Source organism: Aristolochia californica, unplaced genomic scaffold, assembly GCF_029961685.1.
Source record: "Aristolochia californica isolate CCGP_79_NKW_82.1479 unplaced genomic scaffold, dmAriCali1.0.hap1 SCAF_12, whole genome shotgun sequence".
In the NCBI taxonomy this organism is placed as follows: domain Eukaryota; kingdom Viridiplantae; phylum Streptophyta; class Magnoliopsida; order Piperales; family Aristolochiaceae; genus Aristolochia; species Aristolochia californica.
Genome location: NW_027181793.1, coordinates 24,324,951 through 24,342,343, shown reverse-complemented (window position 1 = coordinate 24,342,343; position 17,393 = coordinate 24,324,951). Strand labels below are relative to the sequence as shown.

The window sequence follows — 17,393 nt, the reverse complement described above, 5'->3', positions numbered from 1 at the left end:
TTCTTCAATACTTAAAATTACATATCTTCTAAAATACATATCTAAATTGAATAAAAATTTAACAAGAGATAAAATACGACATTCTATAACAAATGGCCATATTATAAAAGGAAAAATACAATGTAAAAAATATAAAAATGACCAAAATATCCATGAATTTGTATTTTAACAATAACATTGAGTAGAGCAATAATCAACACCATAAATATACAAAACTCTTTTTGAGATTGAGAAATAGTCGTGATAGATGAAAATACCAGAAACTAATGAGGAAAGAGCCATAAGAAGGGGAGACTATCAAAAAGTCACTAGGCAACTGTTAAGCACCTAGCGAATACTACCCAAAAAACCGACCTATTAGGAACGAAAGACATAGGTACTTAACCACCCGGATAATCACCGGAACGCCCATAACATCACACCCCCCCTTCGCGAGCCGACGCCCACGGCGGCTCACCCGCGATAACCCACTCAGGTCGCCCCCTCGCGTTATCACAACGGTCCATTGGCGTTAGAACACACTCTGGTCGCCCTCTTCACATAGGTCGCCCCTTCTGCAAAGCGCTTCCCCTGGGATTCGAACTCACGACCAAGGGTCGGCTCTGATACCAAATGTTAAACACTACCAATACTACCCAAAAGACCGGCCTGTCAAGAGCGTAAAACATAGGTACTTAACCATCTGCACTTTAAGGGCGTAAATTACCCACCATGTTAATGGAAAATTGGAACCGATATGCAAATAAAGTATTTGGATAACAAAATAAGTGAAATAGTTGGAATTATTGCAGAATTTTTTGAATATTTTCTTGACTATTAAATTTTTTGAACTTTTGCAGGAAAATTTTAAGATTATCTTGTCCATTCGATCACAGAGCTTAATATGGTAAGTTGTAAGCTATGCAAACTCTGATTCTTTACGTGTTTTAAAATCCTGAAGTGTAACAACAATAGTACCTGCCCTGGATTCTGCAACTTGCTGAATAGGATTTACATTGAAAAGGTTTGTCAGATTCTGAAATGATCTCGGAAGCATCTTCCAGTGCTTGAGAACAGCATTATCCACAGAAACAGTAGACAAAATCCCCTAAGAAAGAAAGAAAGAAAAGGATACCCTGTTGTAAGTTGATTTGGATTTGTCATAAAAGACTCTTGTAAACATTATTGATAGAATAAGGAAACACGGGGAAAAGAGTCACATAAGATGATTAAAAAGCAGCATCAGAGTCCAATGACGAGACACTGTTAATTTTAGGCCTGCTACCCTATCGAGGAATCTGTTTTTCTGGAAAGCTAAATATGGGTTTCCTGGTCATGTGTCGGCACAAAATTTGCAATTTATAAAACTTCTATGCTGCCTTTTTCTAGAAATATATGACTTGAGATTAAATGATTTTATTTTCTTTTATAAGAAGATGTCCTATTTTCCAACCTCATGCCACCTATTCACACAGTTGCAACTAATTGCAGCCACAGCAAGGCCTGCAGCAAAAATCATCATAGCTATAGCCATTGACAAGATTACCACTGCCACAACCAAGAGAGGAGACCTGTATGCATTTCTATGAAACCAATGGAACTAATACTCCCTAGAAAGACAGTTGAACTAGAAATGAATTTCCATCATTTCCAGGGTAGGCTACTAATGGAGCCAAAACATCATTTTGCCTTTCATTGGAAGGGACAGCAAGACCACTTTTTTTTTTTAATTTATAAATTTCTTTTCATTAAAGAATAATGTAGGGTACGTCAGGAGAGTGGGGGCTCAAGGTTCCAGGAAAAAGGAGAGACCGACTCAACCACCAGAAGCCAGGGGGAATAAAATCCACACAACAATACAGAGGCAAGAGACACCCTCTTCAGCTAATGAATCTAAAATGCCATTTGCCTAGCAGAGAACATCCTGAGATGAAGAGGGAGCCGTATAAATGAATGACTTCATAAAAAATTTAGCCCAGCTGCACTGGGGGAGGAGCTCTGTTTGACATCCAAGAGATAATGGCCGAGTCACCTTCTACAATAACAGGCTGATGGAAGCTTTCACAATATAATTTCATCCAAAGCTCTGAGCTCTGCATGTGGGAGGTGACAAATGCTTATTGGGGCTGAGAAAACCAGTCAGACAGAATTTCTGTAATCTCATACTATGCTGCCAATACCTGCTGAACCAGGGGTCCCAAAGGAGCTTCAGTCAAAGTTCTGTTTTAGTCAACCTCAAGGAAAGGCATCCAACCTGGAAAATGAGTGGAAGTGTGACCACATATGTGAAGATTTCAGCTGCCAATGCATTTTGATCACCAAGCTTGGAAATTGGGGTGGGGCTTCTAATGTGTTAGGCCGTGAGAGTATAGAGTGAATTACTCCATTATCACACTTCCAACTGATGTTGATATGCAGGTAATGAGCCATAAATGCTTTCCTCTTAAATGTTGCTTAACAAATAAGATGTGTTGTCCAAACCATTGGTTCTCATTTGAAAATCCTACTGAATTTGCAGCAAGCCTCAGAAATTATTGCTGACAATAAACGCTTGGCCCACTTATATCTTATTTGCATGATTCCTTTTCCTTTTGGTAGTTATGTAAAAAGCCTAACAACTCTCACTTTAGAATTCTACCTCATCTAAATGGAATCCGGATATTACCAATCTAGGGTAAAAGTATCAATTCCTTTCCAAGTCGGATAACATCCTTTATCCATTTACAAGGAAAAACAGAAACATCTCACTATAAAATAGAGTGGTGTATTTGATTATAAACATAACAGATAATGGCAGGCCTAAGTTAATTTTACATGTTGAAAACGTAAAAAGACCAACATCATGATCACAGGGAACAGAGAGAACACTGTTTGAGGAGATGAAGATGTACCATCTACCAAGTAGAGGAAATTTAAGACCACATGAGCAATATCTTGACCCTTTTAAATACTGAGAGTAATCTAGCCTTCAATTTCAAACCTCAGCTACCAAAATAATTTGATAAAATGCTTTCATAAAAAAAATATATATTTGGCTTTATAAGACTACCTTGCTGTCATGCACGTATGGCCCACAATTCACACGGCCTAAATTTTTGACCTACAAAAATAAAAAATAAAATTTTGTAATAGTCCTCAACAGTGCAACTAGCATATATGAAGATTAGTCTGAAATCATCTGGCTGTAAAAATTCATTATTTTTTTTAAGTTTCTCAAGCAATAAAAGTCAAATTTAAAAAAAAAAAAAAAAAAAAGGCACCTCGAGGCAAACATATCTCACATGTATTAGCTAAAGAAGGTGTCTCTAGGCCTTCCGTACTGGTCAGAGGCTCCCTTCCCAGTGTAGCTTAATCTTTTTCTAGTATTGTACTTTTTCAAAGCATTAAAAGCCAACTACAATATAAAAAAAAAAAAAAGCCAATTGTTCACAAACAAAAAAAATAAAAATAAAAATTTACTTAATGACTTTGTACTGAGTTCTCATTTCCATTCTTACAATAACAAATGAGAATAAAAAAAATTACTTAAAAGAAGCCTCAACTGGACATACCAGAACAAACAAATTGGTGTTAGAAACACATTAAATATCAGGAAGTGTAAGTTCTCTGTTTGACCATCTTTCAATAATACCAATAAAAGTTGGAATTGCTCCACTATCAATTGACATGCAAGAAATAAAAACCTGAGCTCTGTCATGGACCTGCAAGATATGACAATAAAAGAAAATTAGTTGTCATATCACCTCCTATATTTAGTTAGGTCACTTTCTTTTATCTCTGTTTTTGTAAAAAGTGATAGGATATTCATGTCGCTTCCCCTACGTAGAGGAGACAAAAGTGAAGAAAGAACATCTAAATTGTTTAAAAGCACATACCAAAGTTTACTGGTACAAGTCAATGACATGTAAAGAATGCTAGAACAATGACCTTGGGTATAGAAAGAATGCTAACATTTTCTTTTGTCGAATACTCTGACATGTATAATAGAAATTCGAACATCTGAAATAATAAAGAAAAGCCACACTTAGGCAACGTACATTTACCACATCATGAATTTCATTTATGCTATGGGTATACACAACCCACCATTTTATATGTTAAACTAAACAACCCTAGCTGGTGAAACAAGTATTGAAGACAAGGCCTGAGTTAAAAAGCTGATAAGGCTCAGACATGAGCTACTAAGCTTGGGCGGCTCTGCCAGAGTGGTTCCTCTCTCAAATGAAAGGTCAAATCCACATATATACTGATTCAAGGCCAGTAAAATAAGCCAAACAAATTGATAAGACGAGGTGGAGAGTTAAATCCCAACCAACTGTTGAGATGTGCTGAAATAAATGTAAATAAACCTTGACTCTAATTCGTGTGCTACATCCTGCTCAACCCTGAGCGATTACGTGTTGTTCAAACTGATAAGTAATTGATGTAACGAGCAAGTATACCTGACCAACAAACTCCATTTTCGTTGGATTTTCAGCTTCAATAACTTCTTTGGGATCAGAAATGATATTGAGTGCTTCAAAGAATGATATAATCTGCTGTACTTGAAGGTCTCCATATTGTCCTTTTTCACTATCAGAAGGGACTGTAGGAAGAGAAACCCGGCTATATCTCTGTATAACAGCCCGAATTGCTGAAAAATTTTCAATTAATTCACAGGAAGATTACCATGGGTAGTGGCAAAAGATGCATCACTTTCCCTTTCTTGAACCCCATGAAAAAATGAATTTCGATAAGAATATGAGAATACAAGAACCAGGGGGGTATATATATATAACTTCATATAAGTAATTGCAATGACAAAGCTCTGGAGTGAAAAGAATTGTGGATAATGAAGTTGAACAACCACCACGTTGGTTAGATGCTTCATAGTGGAAGTAAAGCCAAAACAATACAAAACACCACACGTAGATAGACCATTCCACTTTTATGAGAGCAATAATATGAAGAATTTGCTATTAAAGCATGACTGAACAGATAATTGGGAGAGAGGGGAGAAGAGAGAGAGAAAGAGAGGGAAGCACAGAGAAGAGTAACATACCTTTGAACTTTGGATTATCTACATCTCCAGATTCCTTAATTGGAGCATCCTGCACGAATGAAGAGAGAGTTTATAGAATAGATTTTACTTGAGTTTAGATTTACAGGATTATACAAAAGCTTTTGGAGCTCTTCTCACATAATCATATGATGTAAGATCAGGCTTGTACATGGATTCATTTTCACCAGTGTTTGCACCACTAAAGAATCCAAAGTTTGTGCCACCATGTGCCATCTGAAAGCACAAAAGACAACATTGTTAAATAGGACAAATGGACAGGTGAATCACGTTCAAGTTGGATTGGGTGAAGATGACTGTACATAAAGCACCACAGAACCCTTTTTTGATAGAATGGATTCCAGTGCCTTGGTGGTAAAAGCAGCATTAGTTTCTGTAATCTTTTCTCCCCAATGCGTAAGCCAATCTGTGTAGAATTCCCTGAAAAGACAAGCCCAACAAGTGATGCCAAATAATTACCAAATTAAAGAGAATTAACTCACACTTACACAGATAGGGGAGGTGATCTTCCAGGGGCATTAAATTCCTTTTGTAACTCAAATATAGACCATGGATCCTCACCAGTTGAGAAGTCAAGAGCTAGAGCACAATCACCACAGATTAGTTCACCAAACAACAAGTAACAACCAAAGTGCATTTGAATCAATAAAATCGCCAACACAGTCTCACCTAGCCAACTACCTTGCCTTGTGGACCTCATGAAGAGTATTGATATGGATACTAAAGGTTTATGTTTGTTTTAGTAAATTATAAAACCTCATTTTTATAGAGCCAATTCCAAAGAGAGCCTCAAGGCCTCAACTATGAAGTTCAGACATTACAGTAGTGTCCTTCATTACCATGATCAACTTTAATTCAAAGAGTCTCCATAAATGTCCTTCTAAATAACTAGTGTATTATGGCCTTTCCCCCCCTTTATTTCCAATTTACCTAATTTTTCACAATCTTTTTATTTTCTTCCACAGAATCTAGGGTATCACTAAAACAGAGTCTATGAAATTACTAAGACAACCAAGGAAATCAAAGAGGGACAGCCAAACTACTTAAGCTAGTCTTGGAACCCGTTCATATTACTGACTTACACAGATGTCTATGAGAACATTGGCAACAGGATGAAGCTCATGAGAAATTTTCCTTTTCGAATACTTGTAAATTTTGACATCTAATGATCATCTTTCACAACTTCACCTGAAAAAACATCAGCTCCTTTTAGTGTTCCTTTCCAAAGTGTTTCCCTAGTCCCCCCATCTGTGGTATACCTGCAACCAATTTGGACATGGCCCATTCAAGTTGATCTTGGCCACTGACAGGATTGCTTACAGAAACACTATTTGACAAATGTGTGAAACTAAAGAACAAAGTTCAATCATAATTTCCTAAATGATTCTGTTGGGTGATCAGGCATTCTGGCATGGGCACTAGGCAAGTTAAAGTGGAGGAGACTTAGATCCAGCTGGTTACAGCGGAATAACAAGAATACTACCAGGAGTAGACTGTGTAACAAAACGCCAATAAGTAAACTTTTCTCGAAAGAAAAGGCATAACGTGTCATAACATCTAAAACATTTAACAATGTCAAGATAATCTCATAATAACAAAGCAAATCAAGGAAGGTGAACGGAGTTCTTCTTTTGGAAATAGAAAAGGGGCACATATGAATGATTACAAATAGCAATGATGCTGTTCTAAGTTTGATCAGAGTAGATGGTTATCAGAAATACACAGGATTAGGGAAAGGAGGAACATGAAGGTAGTGAATTGCTCACAAAATTATATCTTCTCCAAGGAGATTTCTAGCCCAAGTGACAAGATGCTGAAGATATTTTTTGTCTTCACCATATGATCCATACTCATTTTCGATCTGCCATTATAGTTTTCAATTAACATAAGAAACTAAAAGATAGAACTAAAAGCAGAACTTTGTCACATCCAAAAAAAATTGCTTCATTTTATTTTTGTGATATATGTGAATTGTGACAGCAAAAAATTGGAGTGCAGTTGCAGATTTATTATCACTACCTGAACCATAACTATGGGACCTCCATTGCTGTATAGAAGTGGGGTTATCTTGGGAAGAAGCACGCTCTACCATCTTTCAACCTGGGAAGTCAGTAAAATATAATCAACCTATTCCAAGCCACATGACTTAGGAGTGATGCATAGCCATTGATACAAGAAAACTACAATTTGGATTAATTCAGCACATTAAGATAAAATAAACATAAAAATACATATATAAGTCAACTTCTAAAACATGAACAATAAACAACATCATGCAGCATAATTCGTGCATTAAATTTTGTAAACAGGTGAAGCACAATAATGTTCTGGCAATCCAAGCATCACCAAGCATTTAAAACTTAAAAACGACCATGCAGTTCTTCTAACAAAATATTTGATCTGTATGATAGCATTGAAATTTCTATTGAGGAGAGTAATCACCACAATATATAAATATATATATATATATTAATATATATACACAAAACGATTGATCGTCAATTTTGAAAATCATTAGAAAAAACTCAAATGTTGAGAACATGATATGTTCCTAATGATATTAAGATAACATAAGAAACCCATAATCCAAAGAGATAGTGAACATCTTCAGGTCCTTGAAAATCAACAAGGATTGGCATTTGACTTAATGGCATGTTTGAGTTTGTTAATGTGAGGTCTTGGGACCTGCTTTACCAACGTTTAGGGTATCTTGTCTCTATCTGTGACCATTATTGAAAGAATGCAATTCCAAATCATATACCCAAGTATCGTCAGCACAACCTGTTAAGGAATAATCCCACATAGATTAGTGAGTACAAAGATCTTGAGTTTATTAGTTGGGAAAAGGGCTTCCTAAGTTGGCTAGTCATTTTGGGATGGGCCTTGAACCCAACTTCACATGGTATTAGAGCAGGTACTCATATGTGGCCTATACCTAAATTATCCACTTGTAGAGCCACAAAATAGGGCCTACACGTGAGGGAGGTGTTAAGGAATAGTCTCACATGGATTGGTAAGTACAAAGATCTTGAGTTTATTAGTTGGGAAAGAGGTTTCCTAAGTTGGCTAGTCATTTTGAGATGGGCCTTGGACCCAACTTCACACAACCAAACTAGATTATTCATCATTATGAACCCTCTTCAAGCCAGCTCTGTCACTTGATTTTTATCAATGTTCACTGCTTACAAGGATCAGGACCTAATGTGCATATATAAGATTGGTTTCTGATTCATAAGTTCAGTTTCAGCAAAGAAATTTACACACCTTGGATCTGATGTGTCTGGCAGTCAATTACAGACATCCAATAAGACAATTCCAAACATCACAGTTCAAGTCATGAATAATCAGCAACAAACAAAAATCAAGAGTATCTTGTCCACATACTTCAAAATTTTCTTGGTGGTCATATTACAGAGTAACAGCAAAAATCCAAGTCTATTGCACAAAAAGAATCATAAATAATAAAAAAATTCAACACTCAAGCAGTTGGTGGCAATTTAAACAAAATTAAGGTTCATGAGGACTTACATGTATCCTTCACTATAGATGTTGATCATCAACCTTTTCAGCTCCACTTCTGTACCTGGAGAGACAAACTCTGTTTTTTTTCACAATATGACAGGTGCATCACCTAATTTAAAAAAATAAAATAAAATGCATCACTAGTGGCAAAATTGATGCTTTCTGTTTACCTTTGTAGCCAATCACCTCCCACTTAACACATGCATTTGTCAATAGTAGTTCATTTTTCTATCTTCGTTACATTGAATAACCTCAACCTGAAACATAATGTATAAACTAATTATTACTCTTTAATAATTGCTTAATTGATGACAATGTTAATGGTTTCTTCATGTTGGATTAGTGTATACCTTTAGAATATTTACCACACAAGGAAAAGGGTAACTCAGTTTCACCTAATTGGGTTTGAACACTCCAAAACCATTTCCACTATTACCTCCTGCTTTTCTTTTGGCTTTTCCCTCTTGTTTAGGATTGAATTCCACAGAAAGAACATCCACCAAATCATTATAAGAGTGATCGTCTTCCTTTTTTTGTTTCTCACAAAGAAATGGAAGCAACTCAGACATTTCGCCAAGCTGGTCAAATGTGGAATTATTGTCAAGGAAAGGAGAAACAGTATGAGAAGATGCAGCAATCCTCGCAGCCACAAGCTCATGGACTACTTTAATAGCTTCTTGAATGTCTCCTTTCATACAAAAACCTTCAAGAAGAGCTTTATATGTTATATCATTTGGATGAACTCCCCTTTTGGACATGTGACCGAGAATCTTTTGTGCCCTCTCCAACTGCCCTGTCTTACAATACCCATTTAGAATAGATGAATAAGTCACAACATCTACCTCAAGCCTATTCTCATTCATCCAATTTAGTAAATTTTCTGCAATCTGAAACCTTCCGACTTTACATAGGCCATCCAATAATGTAGTGTAAGTTATCACATCAGGTATTTGTCCATTCTTGACTGCATCTTCAACCAAGTCTAAAGCACATTCAATATCTCCTTTTTCACACAAACCATGAAGTAAAGTATTAAAGCTAACCAAGCTTGGAACAAGATCCCAACCTTCCATGTCACGAAACAAATTTTTAGCAGCTTCAATCTCCCCAGTTTTACAGAATCCATCCATCAAGGTATTGAAGGTAACAACATCAGGCTTATATCCTTTTGCCATAGTTTCTTTGAATAACTTGGTTTCTTTGAATAACTTGGTGGCTTCCTCCATCCTTCCAAGCTCACAAAATCCACCTAATAATGTATTCAAGGGAACAATACTGGCATAACCTCTTAACTCCATTTGCTTAAATAATTTGACCGCATCTTCTAATCTCTTTGTCTTACATAATCCACCAATCAAAATACTACAAGTGTAATCATTTGGTTTTGGACCACAGTTTATCATCACATCTAAGAGTTTCAAAGCTTCTTCCACTTTTCCTTCTCTACAAAAAACACCCATGATCCCGGTGAATGTTACAGTATTTGGTTTAAGCCCGTTGCGACACATTAAATTATGCATTTCTGTAGCTGCTTTCCAATTGCCGATAGCCGAGAGGCCAACAATTAAGACAGTATAAGTGACAACATTAGGTGAAATCCTCTTCTCCATCATTTCACTGAAAAACCCTTGAGCTTCCTTGGACTTCTTCGCTTTACACAACCCATCAATAAGAGCAGTATAGGTAAGCACATTAGCATTATTACCCGTTTTAAACATCTTTGCATAAAGCCTTATAGCCACAATTATCCGACCTTCCTTACACAAACCAGCTAAAATGGAGTTATAAGATTCACTTGTGGGCTTTAATCCTACTCGATACATCTTGTGAATTAATCCCAATGCTTCTTCTGATTGAGAGGACCGACATAGAAAATCAATGATAGTTGAGTACGTTCTGTCATTTGGACTCGGGCCCCTGTCATGCATTTCATCAAGTGTCCCAAACGCTTCTCCAGTTCTACCTTCTCTACAAAAGCCTTTAATAAGAGTGTTATAGGTAACAACAGTGGGAGTAATATGGGAGACCTTCATTTCATTTAGTATTTCAACTGCACGATCAGTCTGATGGATTTCGCTATAGCAATTGATAACGATGTTAATCGAGACAAGGTCCATCGAAATTCTGAATCGTTTCATGAAGTTATACAGATGCAAAGCTGATTGGTGTTTACCGGATTTGAGTAGGCTATCGAGAACAAGATTGAAAGACCAAAGAGAGGGAACAGAACTTGCCTGGACAGAGCGCCTGAGAAGAGAGACAGCTTCGTTAATCTTGTTGGAGCTGCGAAAGGATTTTATAAGGCTTTCGGTTTTCTTATGTTCCAAAACCTCAAAATCCTCGTTCCCATTTGGATTGAAGCCGCGGACAGCGACTGCCGAAGAAAAACGCGAAGAACACAAAACCTCCGAACGACAGCTACTTGGGCTCGCGTCGAAGAGAATGGTAGCAGAATAACAAGGAGAAGAACACAACGCCATCGAGGGGAACCTAAGTTTAGAAAAAAGGGGTGTTGCAAAATGAGAGAGCGGCTCCCCACCGGGCACTCGGAGAAGCGAAAGCTTTGAGTAGTGCAGGTGGGGAAGAGAATGCATTCTACTCCCTCGCAGATAGGGAGAACAGAAAGTATGAATACATCTTAATCCCTTACACCATGGGAGAACTGAAAGTAGTTTCACTGTTTGAGGTTCCGAGCACCAGCAATCTAGAATTAGCTACGAACGGTACTTGTTTAGGAGATGAGGCCTGCAGAAACTCTGGTTTGGCGGCATGCTGAATATGTGTAGGGTTTAAAGTTTAAACCGACCAGACAGCAACTCTCTTACTCAGCTCCTTTACACGTAGGCGAACTAATTAAGCATATTCAATTTTCAATTTTTTAGTTTAAAAAAAAATCAAATATTCGATGCATCATGAATTAAATACCTTAGATTTTATTTATTCTTATTTTCCACGTATTTCTTTTCTCATTCATTTTTATAGATATTCATTTCAGATACTTTATTATATGCTTAACTAATATTATTGCTAGTTATTATTTTACCAATAATTTTATATTTATAAGTAACTAACATTTGCATTAATTAATTGGCCTTGATATTTGTTATTTTCCACAAAAGAGTTACTAAATGAAAAAATTAGTTAATGAAATTTGAAAGGGCCCTACCGGGTTCGAACCGGTGACCTCTTGATCTGCAGTCAAATGCTCTACCACTGAGCTAAGGACCCTTTGTTGTCACTTAACTTAGTTATATTTATATAGCACCTTGTACACTTTGCATCAAGTTGATGGGGCCCGAGACATGGACAGATAATGATCTTGCGCGCGCGTGTGCATTTATTTTGCTTTGGATCATCTTATCATTTTAATTTATTCAGCAACAAGATGAAATACGCTTTATATTTATACCTCCCTCGGGCTTCGGCTGTGAACGCCCGGGGAAGACGCCAAACACGCACCTTTCTCTCTGTTCTCACCCCAAGTCGAAAACTCTACGGCGACGCTTGCTGTCGCTTAGGGAAGGCTCTCAGTTTCAAAATTTTGGCTTTCGTTTTATTATCATTTTATTTTTATTTTCTGCTGCGTATCCAGATCTTTCATGGCCGGGACGGCTAAATTCGTAATGGAATCGGACGAGGTGGAAGCCCTCGTCCAGAAGTGCGGCGGCACCGTGCTCGACCTCCTCGCATCCCTTACCAAATCGGCCAAGATGCTTGCAAGACCGACCATCTCCAAGTTCCACGTCGGCGCCGTCGGATTGTCCTCCGATGGCCGGATCTTCATCGGAGTCAACCTCGAGTTCCCCGGCCTCCCTTTGCACCATTCGGTACACGCGGAGCAGTTCTTGATCACCAACGCTGTCATCAATGGCGCCACCAAGATCGAGTACATCGCTGTCTCCTCCATCCCCTGCGGCCATTGCCGGCAATTTCTTCAGGAGATCCGCGGCGCGTCGGAGATCAAGATCCTTGTGACAACCGAAGCGGAGGAGGTCACCTACAAGCCGCTGTCTTACCTCCTGCCGCACCAGTTCGGGCCCGACGATCTGCTCGAGAAGGAGGCTCCGCTCCTGTTGGAAGCCCCCAGCAACGAGCTGGTTTGGGCGCCGCGCAACGGGACGGACGGGGCGGAAGAGGAATTGAGAGACGCGGCGGTCGAGGCGGCAAACCGATCCCACGCTCCGTATACTGGTTGCCCGTCCGGAGTGGCGCTGAGGGACTCGCGAGGCCGGGTTTTTACTGGATCCTACTCGGAGTCAGCGGCGTACAGCCCGAGCCTGGGGCCTCTGCACGCGGCGATTGTGGCTTACGTCGCCCGCGGGAGTGGGGGGTACGAGGAGATTGACGCCGTGGCGCTGGTGGAGAAAGAAGACGCGGTGGTGAGGCAGGAGAGCACCGTGCGGTTGCTGATTCAGGCGATTTCGCCGCAATGCGATTTCAGGGTCTTCCGATGTCGTAAATCCGCCAAGATTCATTCGCATTCCGATTGATTGAATCGGTGAAAAAAATTAAAAAAATTGTTCGGTTCAATTCGTCTATTCGACTTGTGGAACAATGCTCAACAACAACTGCTATGTTTTGGCTGTTTGTGAAGATGGAAGAACAAGTGGTCGTGAGAGTTGGATCAATGGACGCTTTGTCCCTTCACCACCCGCTGGGTTGTTTACCTCTGATTATCATTGCCACGTCGACAAAGCACGATGGATTGATGCTGATACATTCACATCTTATAAGATTAGACCAAGGTGTCATGTACTAGAGACCTCGAGTCGACCCGGCAATCCGAACCCCCTCCCCCTCCGCGGTTTGGTGGGTCAACCCAGGATATGGGAGACTGCTTAGATGTGGACTAACCACTTTTATTTTCCTACGAGCCCGTCCAATTTGCCTAAAGTCCATCTTGGACTCGGGGTGATCTAACCTGACCTGGATTCTACGAGGTACAAGTCGGCTCCAACAAAACAATCAAAAAAGATTTTCTAGTAGAGGGCTTAAAGAACACGTCTGGTTAAACCAAAATTTCCAGCACAATTTTTCTTAAAGAGTAACTAATACTACCGAGGACGCTTTTGTTTTTCACCTTTTTTGTGGGCTTTCAGCTTCTCAGGTGCTTAGTAACTGCAAATAGCAGCTCCTGCTGCCCACTATTCGGCCGTGAGAACATGTCCGGCGGGCGGTAGCACCCCACCCTGTTCTCCTTTTTTGCTCGTTTCTGTTCACATTCACAAAGACTGCTTCCACAATGCCAGATTCCACTAGAGATATTTGCAAAATCCGATCTTCATATTCCAAAGAATAAAAACTACACGCCACCGATTTACAACATAGCAAATTTTGAAGAAAAAAAAAACACTCACACCATGTAAATTACTCGTACGAAAAGGGAGAAATGAGGACCAGTAGTTGTGCTAGGCATAGCCGAATTTGTAGCGGCGGAAGAGGGACTCCGTCTGGGCGTTCTTGAAGGCGCTGCAGGCGATGAGATAGACCCAGATGAGCACTACAACCGTGATGATGAGGATGGTGTTGGCTTTCCTCCATTCTTTCCTCAGGTTGCCCAGCAAGCCGGCTTTGCAGGAGCTGCAGCTGTAGCACAGCGCGCTCTGGTCGTTGCTCCAGATGTTGCAGTCCGCATCCGCCATCGAGTTCACCGGGTTCACCCACACCGTTGGGTTCACATACGTGTACCCGCATACCGTGGGAGGCTTGCAGCAACCCGACTGCCAATCATCCCAAATTGGCAATTAACGTGACACACTTTAGGCTCATATTCAATCTTTTTCTTAATCTCCAGTAAACAACTTAATCTTAGTTCACCAATGAGAGTCCTGAATTGGAGCTCCAATATGTTACAAAGTCAAATGAAAAACTCATATATGGGTAAGTACAATTTTTTTTCTGCTTATTTCATATAAAATTCATTTCTCATATTGCAATTATAATTGTAAAATTCTGAGACTTGAGTGCAATTCGTTCTGAAGGATTTTCTAGATTGAGATCTCCAGTCCAACCTCTATTAATTCTGGGTTAACCAGGTACAACCCCGTTTTAGTCTTCGTTTAATTCTCTACAAAGTTTCTGTAGTCGATAAACAGCTGGCACCAAGCCCAAAAATATCCAAACGCATCTTGCTTCTTTTATACTCCTAAAGTGAGTCACAGTTTTATAATGGGAAGTCTCTTTCGCTGCTAATTACGAGGAAGAGGAATTTTAATATTAAAGTGGCAGCTACATAATTGAGCACAGTATCGGTCCAAAATCTGCCCCCACATAGTTAGCGGAGGGATCGGCTTGAAGGATACCGAAATCAAATAGTGTGGGCCCTGTGGCTAACTGGACGGCCCAAATTTCATGCTTACCTACCACTCTCAGACAACACTAGTGGACTGCTAGAATTTTTTTTTGACTCTCTTTGAATCGAGAAAGAGAGAGTATTATAAGACTGAGACACAGTGGCATTTGTGAAATAAAGTTAATCAAGGAGAATAAATTTGGAAAACGCACCTGGAGAGGCAAAACGTCGCCCAGGAAGAACTGATCCGGAGTGAAGAACTCCCGGGCAAGCCGGGGACAGACGTCAGATAGGGCGAGACAGCTTCTGATCTGCTCCCAGTGCCCTGAATTCTGGACGTAGTTTCTCAACCAGTCCGAGTATCCGTCTAACCGGTACTCCTTGTAGTTCCTGCCGGGAACGGCGTAGGAGCCGTCCTGCCGCGTGACGACGAAAGCGAAGATAAGGAGCGCCAGGAGGAGGACGATGAGCACCGCCATGGAGAAGAGGTAGACCGCCAGCAGCCCCTGCCGGTTCCAGTACGCCCCTACGAAGCCGGCGAGAGAGACCAGGAGGACGAGCACGCCAAGGAGGACGACCGGCCAACGGAACACGTGGACGCACTCGTTGTCTTGCTTCGACGCCAGCCAGATTCCCGCGCCGATTATCGGGAGGGAGCAGAGGAACGCAAAGAAGTTCAGCACGGCCGTGATGTTGTTGCTCACCGCCATCGATCTCAATTTCAACTTGAACAGTTGAGAGCTCCTCTTATTATCCGGAGAATTGAACTGAATCACGTCGATGGAATGAGACGATTGCGAATTTGATTAAACGCAGACGGGAACTATCGAAGAGGAACCTTTTTGTGTGGCAGGAAGAAAAGTGAGAACGAGGAGGGTTGCTGTTGAAGATTAGGGATTTGGATGATTGTCGTCTTTTTAACGAAGAAAAGGAGGCCCGATTAGTGAAAGTTGTCGACTGTTTACTCTCTGTAAAATAAATCGTTTTTCTCTTTTGGTCCTCGATTATGCAATAATGGTGGAAGCTGACCTCATGTGTACACTGGAAAATAAATCATTTTACACTTCTGGTCCATTCTCATTTACAGCTTCTGATTCCCAGGTTTAGAGAGGCTGGAGAAGAAGACGCGTAAAAGTGTAGGAGCCGGTAAATTAAGAAGCTGCCACGTAAACAGACAAGTATAGAAACTTCGGCGTCAGCGCTTCGACGTTTTTAGAGTTTCTCGAAAGACGCCGATTTATTTACTTTGGGAAAGTCCGCGGCCGCGCTCGTTTTTTTGCTACTCGTAGAAAAGTGCCGGGATTTTTTTTATAATAATACCAAGCTAATTTGCTAATTTAGTAAATTATAACCTAATTGGACTTGAATTAGCTAACACAATTAGGATCTTGGTAGTGAGGCAAGCGAAATAACACTTCAAATGTCTTATAGAATTTTGAAGTAATTTAAGTTTGTACTAAGTTATCATCGACTTCATCAAATTATGACTTTTTAATTTTGTATTGTTGTTCATGTTTTGACTCTTTTGACTAATCGAACATAAGTAATTCACTTTCATTAACCACTTAAGTGCACACTAATAGGTTTTGTATTATTTTCACTCTACTTTTACTTTCTTATAGTCCAGCTTCAAACTTATAACCTTCCAATTTTGTATTGCGTGTCTTTGGTGATTTGACTCTTTCGACTAATTGAGCGTCAGTACTTTCACTCACCACTTAAGTGCACACTAATTGGTTTTTGATTAGTTTCATTTCTCTTTCACTTTTTTATCATCGGCTTCATCAAATTTATGACCTTTCAATTTTGTATTGTGTCTTCGGTGATTTGACTCTTTCGACTAATGAGCATCGCGGTAGAGCAACAGAGGCCCGTCTCTCTCTCTCTCACTCTTTCTTTTGAAATTCCACCGATGCAGTACGAGAGTACAAGACGAGAATATGTCAATTTATGAGGCGATTTGGGCATCGAAAACAAGAAATTGCCATCGATCACTGAAGAAGGAGATTTCTCCTTAAAGAAGACGAGGATCATTAGTAGGGAGCGCCGAATTTCTTCCTGTAGTACCTGCTTTTCTTTCAATATTTGATCTTCTGTGACGCACGCAAGGACACTGTCGAGCAACTTTTCCTTTTTACGGAAGGATCGACGTTTCCGCCCGGTAAGTTGTCTCAAAGATGAAAGTGCCCTTTGCTCAGAACTTTTCTGCAGAATTTCTTCAATCGAAAGTGATACGTTTGTTTTGTTTTGGTTCTTGAAAATGCCGCGCGGAGAGCGAAAATGCCGAGTGTCATGAACGGCTAGCAGACTATATCCGTATCCAAACTCCAGTGTAGATTAGTCGGGAATCGCATTTGACGTCTTATATACACCTAACTAATATTATCCAAAAAACAAGCATATTAGAAACAAAAAACATAGGTACTTATTACAGGACTATAACAATATATCCACCAATTTTACCCACATAGCAATGAGGGGAGGGGATATTTGTTACATTATCACAACATGGCCTTGGCCTAGGTCTGGGTGACTGTGAAA

General features: G+C 39.8%; 3 protein-coding genes, 1 non-coding gene and 1 pseudogene across 4 annotated transcripts; 1 reads left to right on the top strand and 4 right to left on the bottom strand.

Moving 5' to 3' along the window:
- Positions 1-166: 166 nt before the first annotated feature.
- LOC137946748 (beta-galactosidase 17-like) lies at positions 167-8,339 on the bottom strand (annotated as a pseudogene).
- Positions 8,340-8,487: 148 nt separating this feature from the next.
- LOC137945979 (pentatricopeptide repeat-containing protein At1g62930, chloroplastic-like) lies at positions 8,488-10,769 on the bottom strand. The gene is made up of 3 exons (XM_068792102.1): positions 8,911-10,769; positions 8,731-8,817; positions 8,488-8,621 (listed from the first exon to the last, which is right to left on the bottom strand). Exon 1 carries the CDS (start codon positions 10,696-10,698, stop codon positions 8,956-8,958), a length of 1,743 nt encoding a protein of 580 aa, XP_068648203.1. The 5' UTR covers positions 10,699-10,769; the 3' UTR covers positions 8,488-8,621; positions 8,731-8,817; positions 8,911-8,955.
- Positions 10,770-11,716: 947 nt separating this feature from the next.
- On the bottom strand, positions 11,717-11,788 carry TRNAC-GCA (transfer RNA cysteine (anticodon GCA)). Its single transcript has one exon. It is a non-coding gene; the product is annotated as a tRNA-Cys (tRNA).
- Positions 11,789-11,988: 200 nt separating this feature from the next.
- LOC137945355 (cytidine deaminase 1-like) lies at positions 11,989-13,128 on the top strand. The gene has a single exon (XM_068791217.1). The coding sequence runs from the start codon at positions 12,160-12,162 to the stop codon at positions 13,048-13,050; it is 891 nt and encodes a 296-aa protein (XP_068647318.1). The 5' UTR covers positions 11,989-12,159; the 3' UTR covers positions 13,051-13,128.
- Positions 13,129-13,792: 664 nt separating this feature from the next.
- On the bottom strand, positions 13,793-15,795 carry LOC137945356 (tetraspanin-2). The gene is made up of 2 exons (XM_068791218.1): positions 15,065-15,795; positions 13,793-14,280 (listed from the first exon to the last, which is right to left on the bottom strand). Exons 1-2 carry the CDS (start codon positions 15,560-15,562, stop codon positions 13,969-13,971), a joined length of 810 nt encoding a protein of 269 aa, XP_068647319.1. The 5' UTR covers positions 15,563-15,795; the 3' UTR covers positions 13,793-13,968.
- Positions 15,796-17,393: the final 1,598 nt, after the last annotated feature.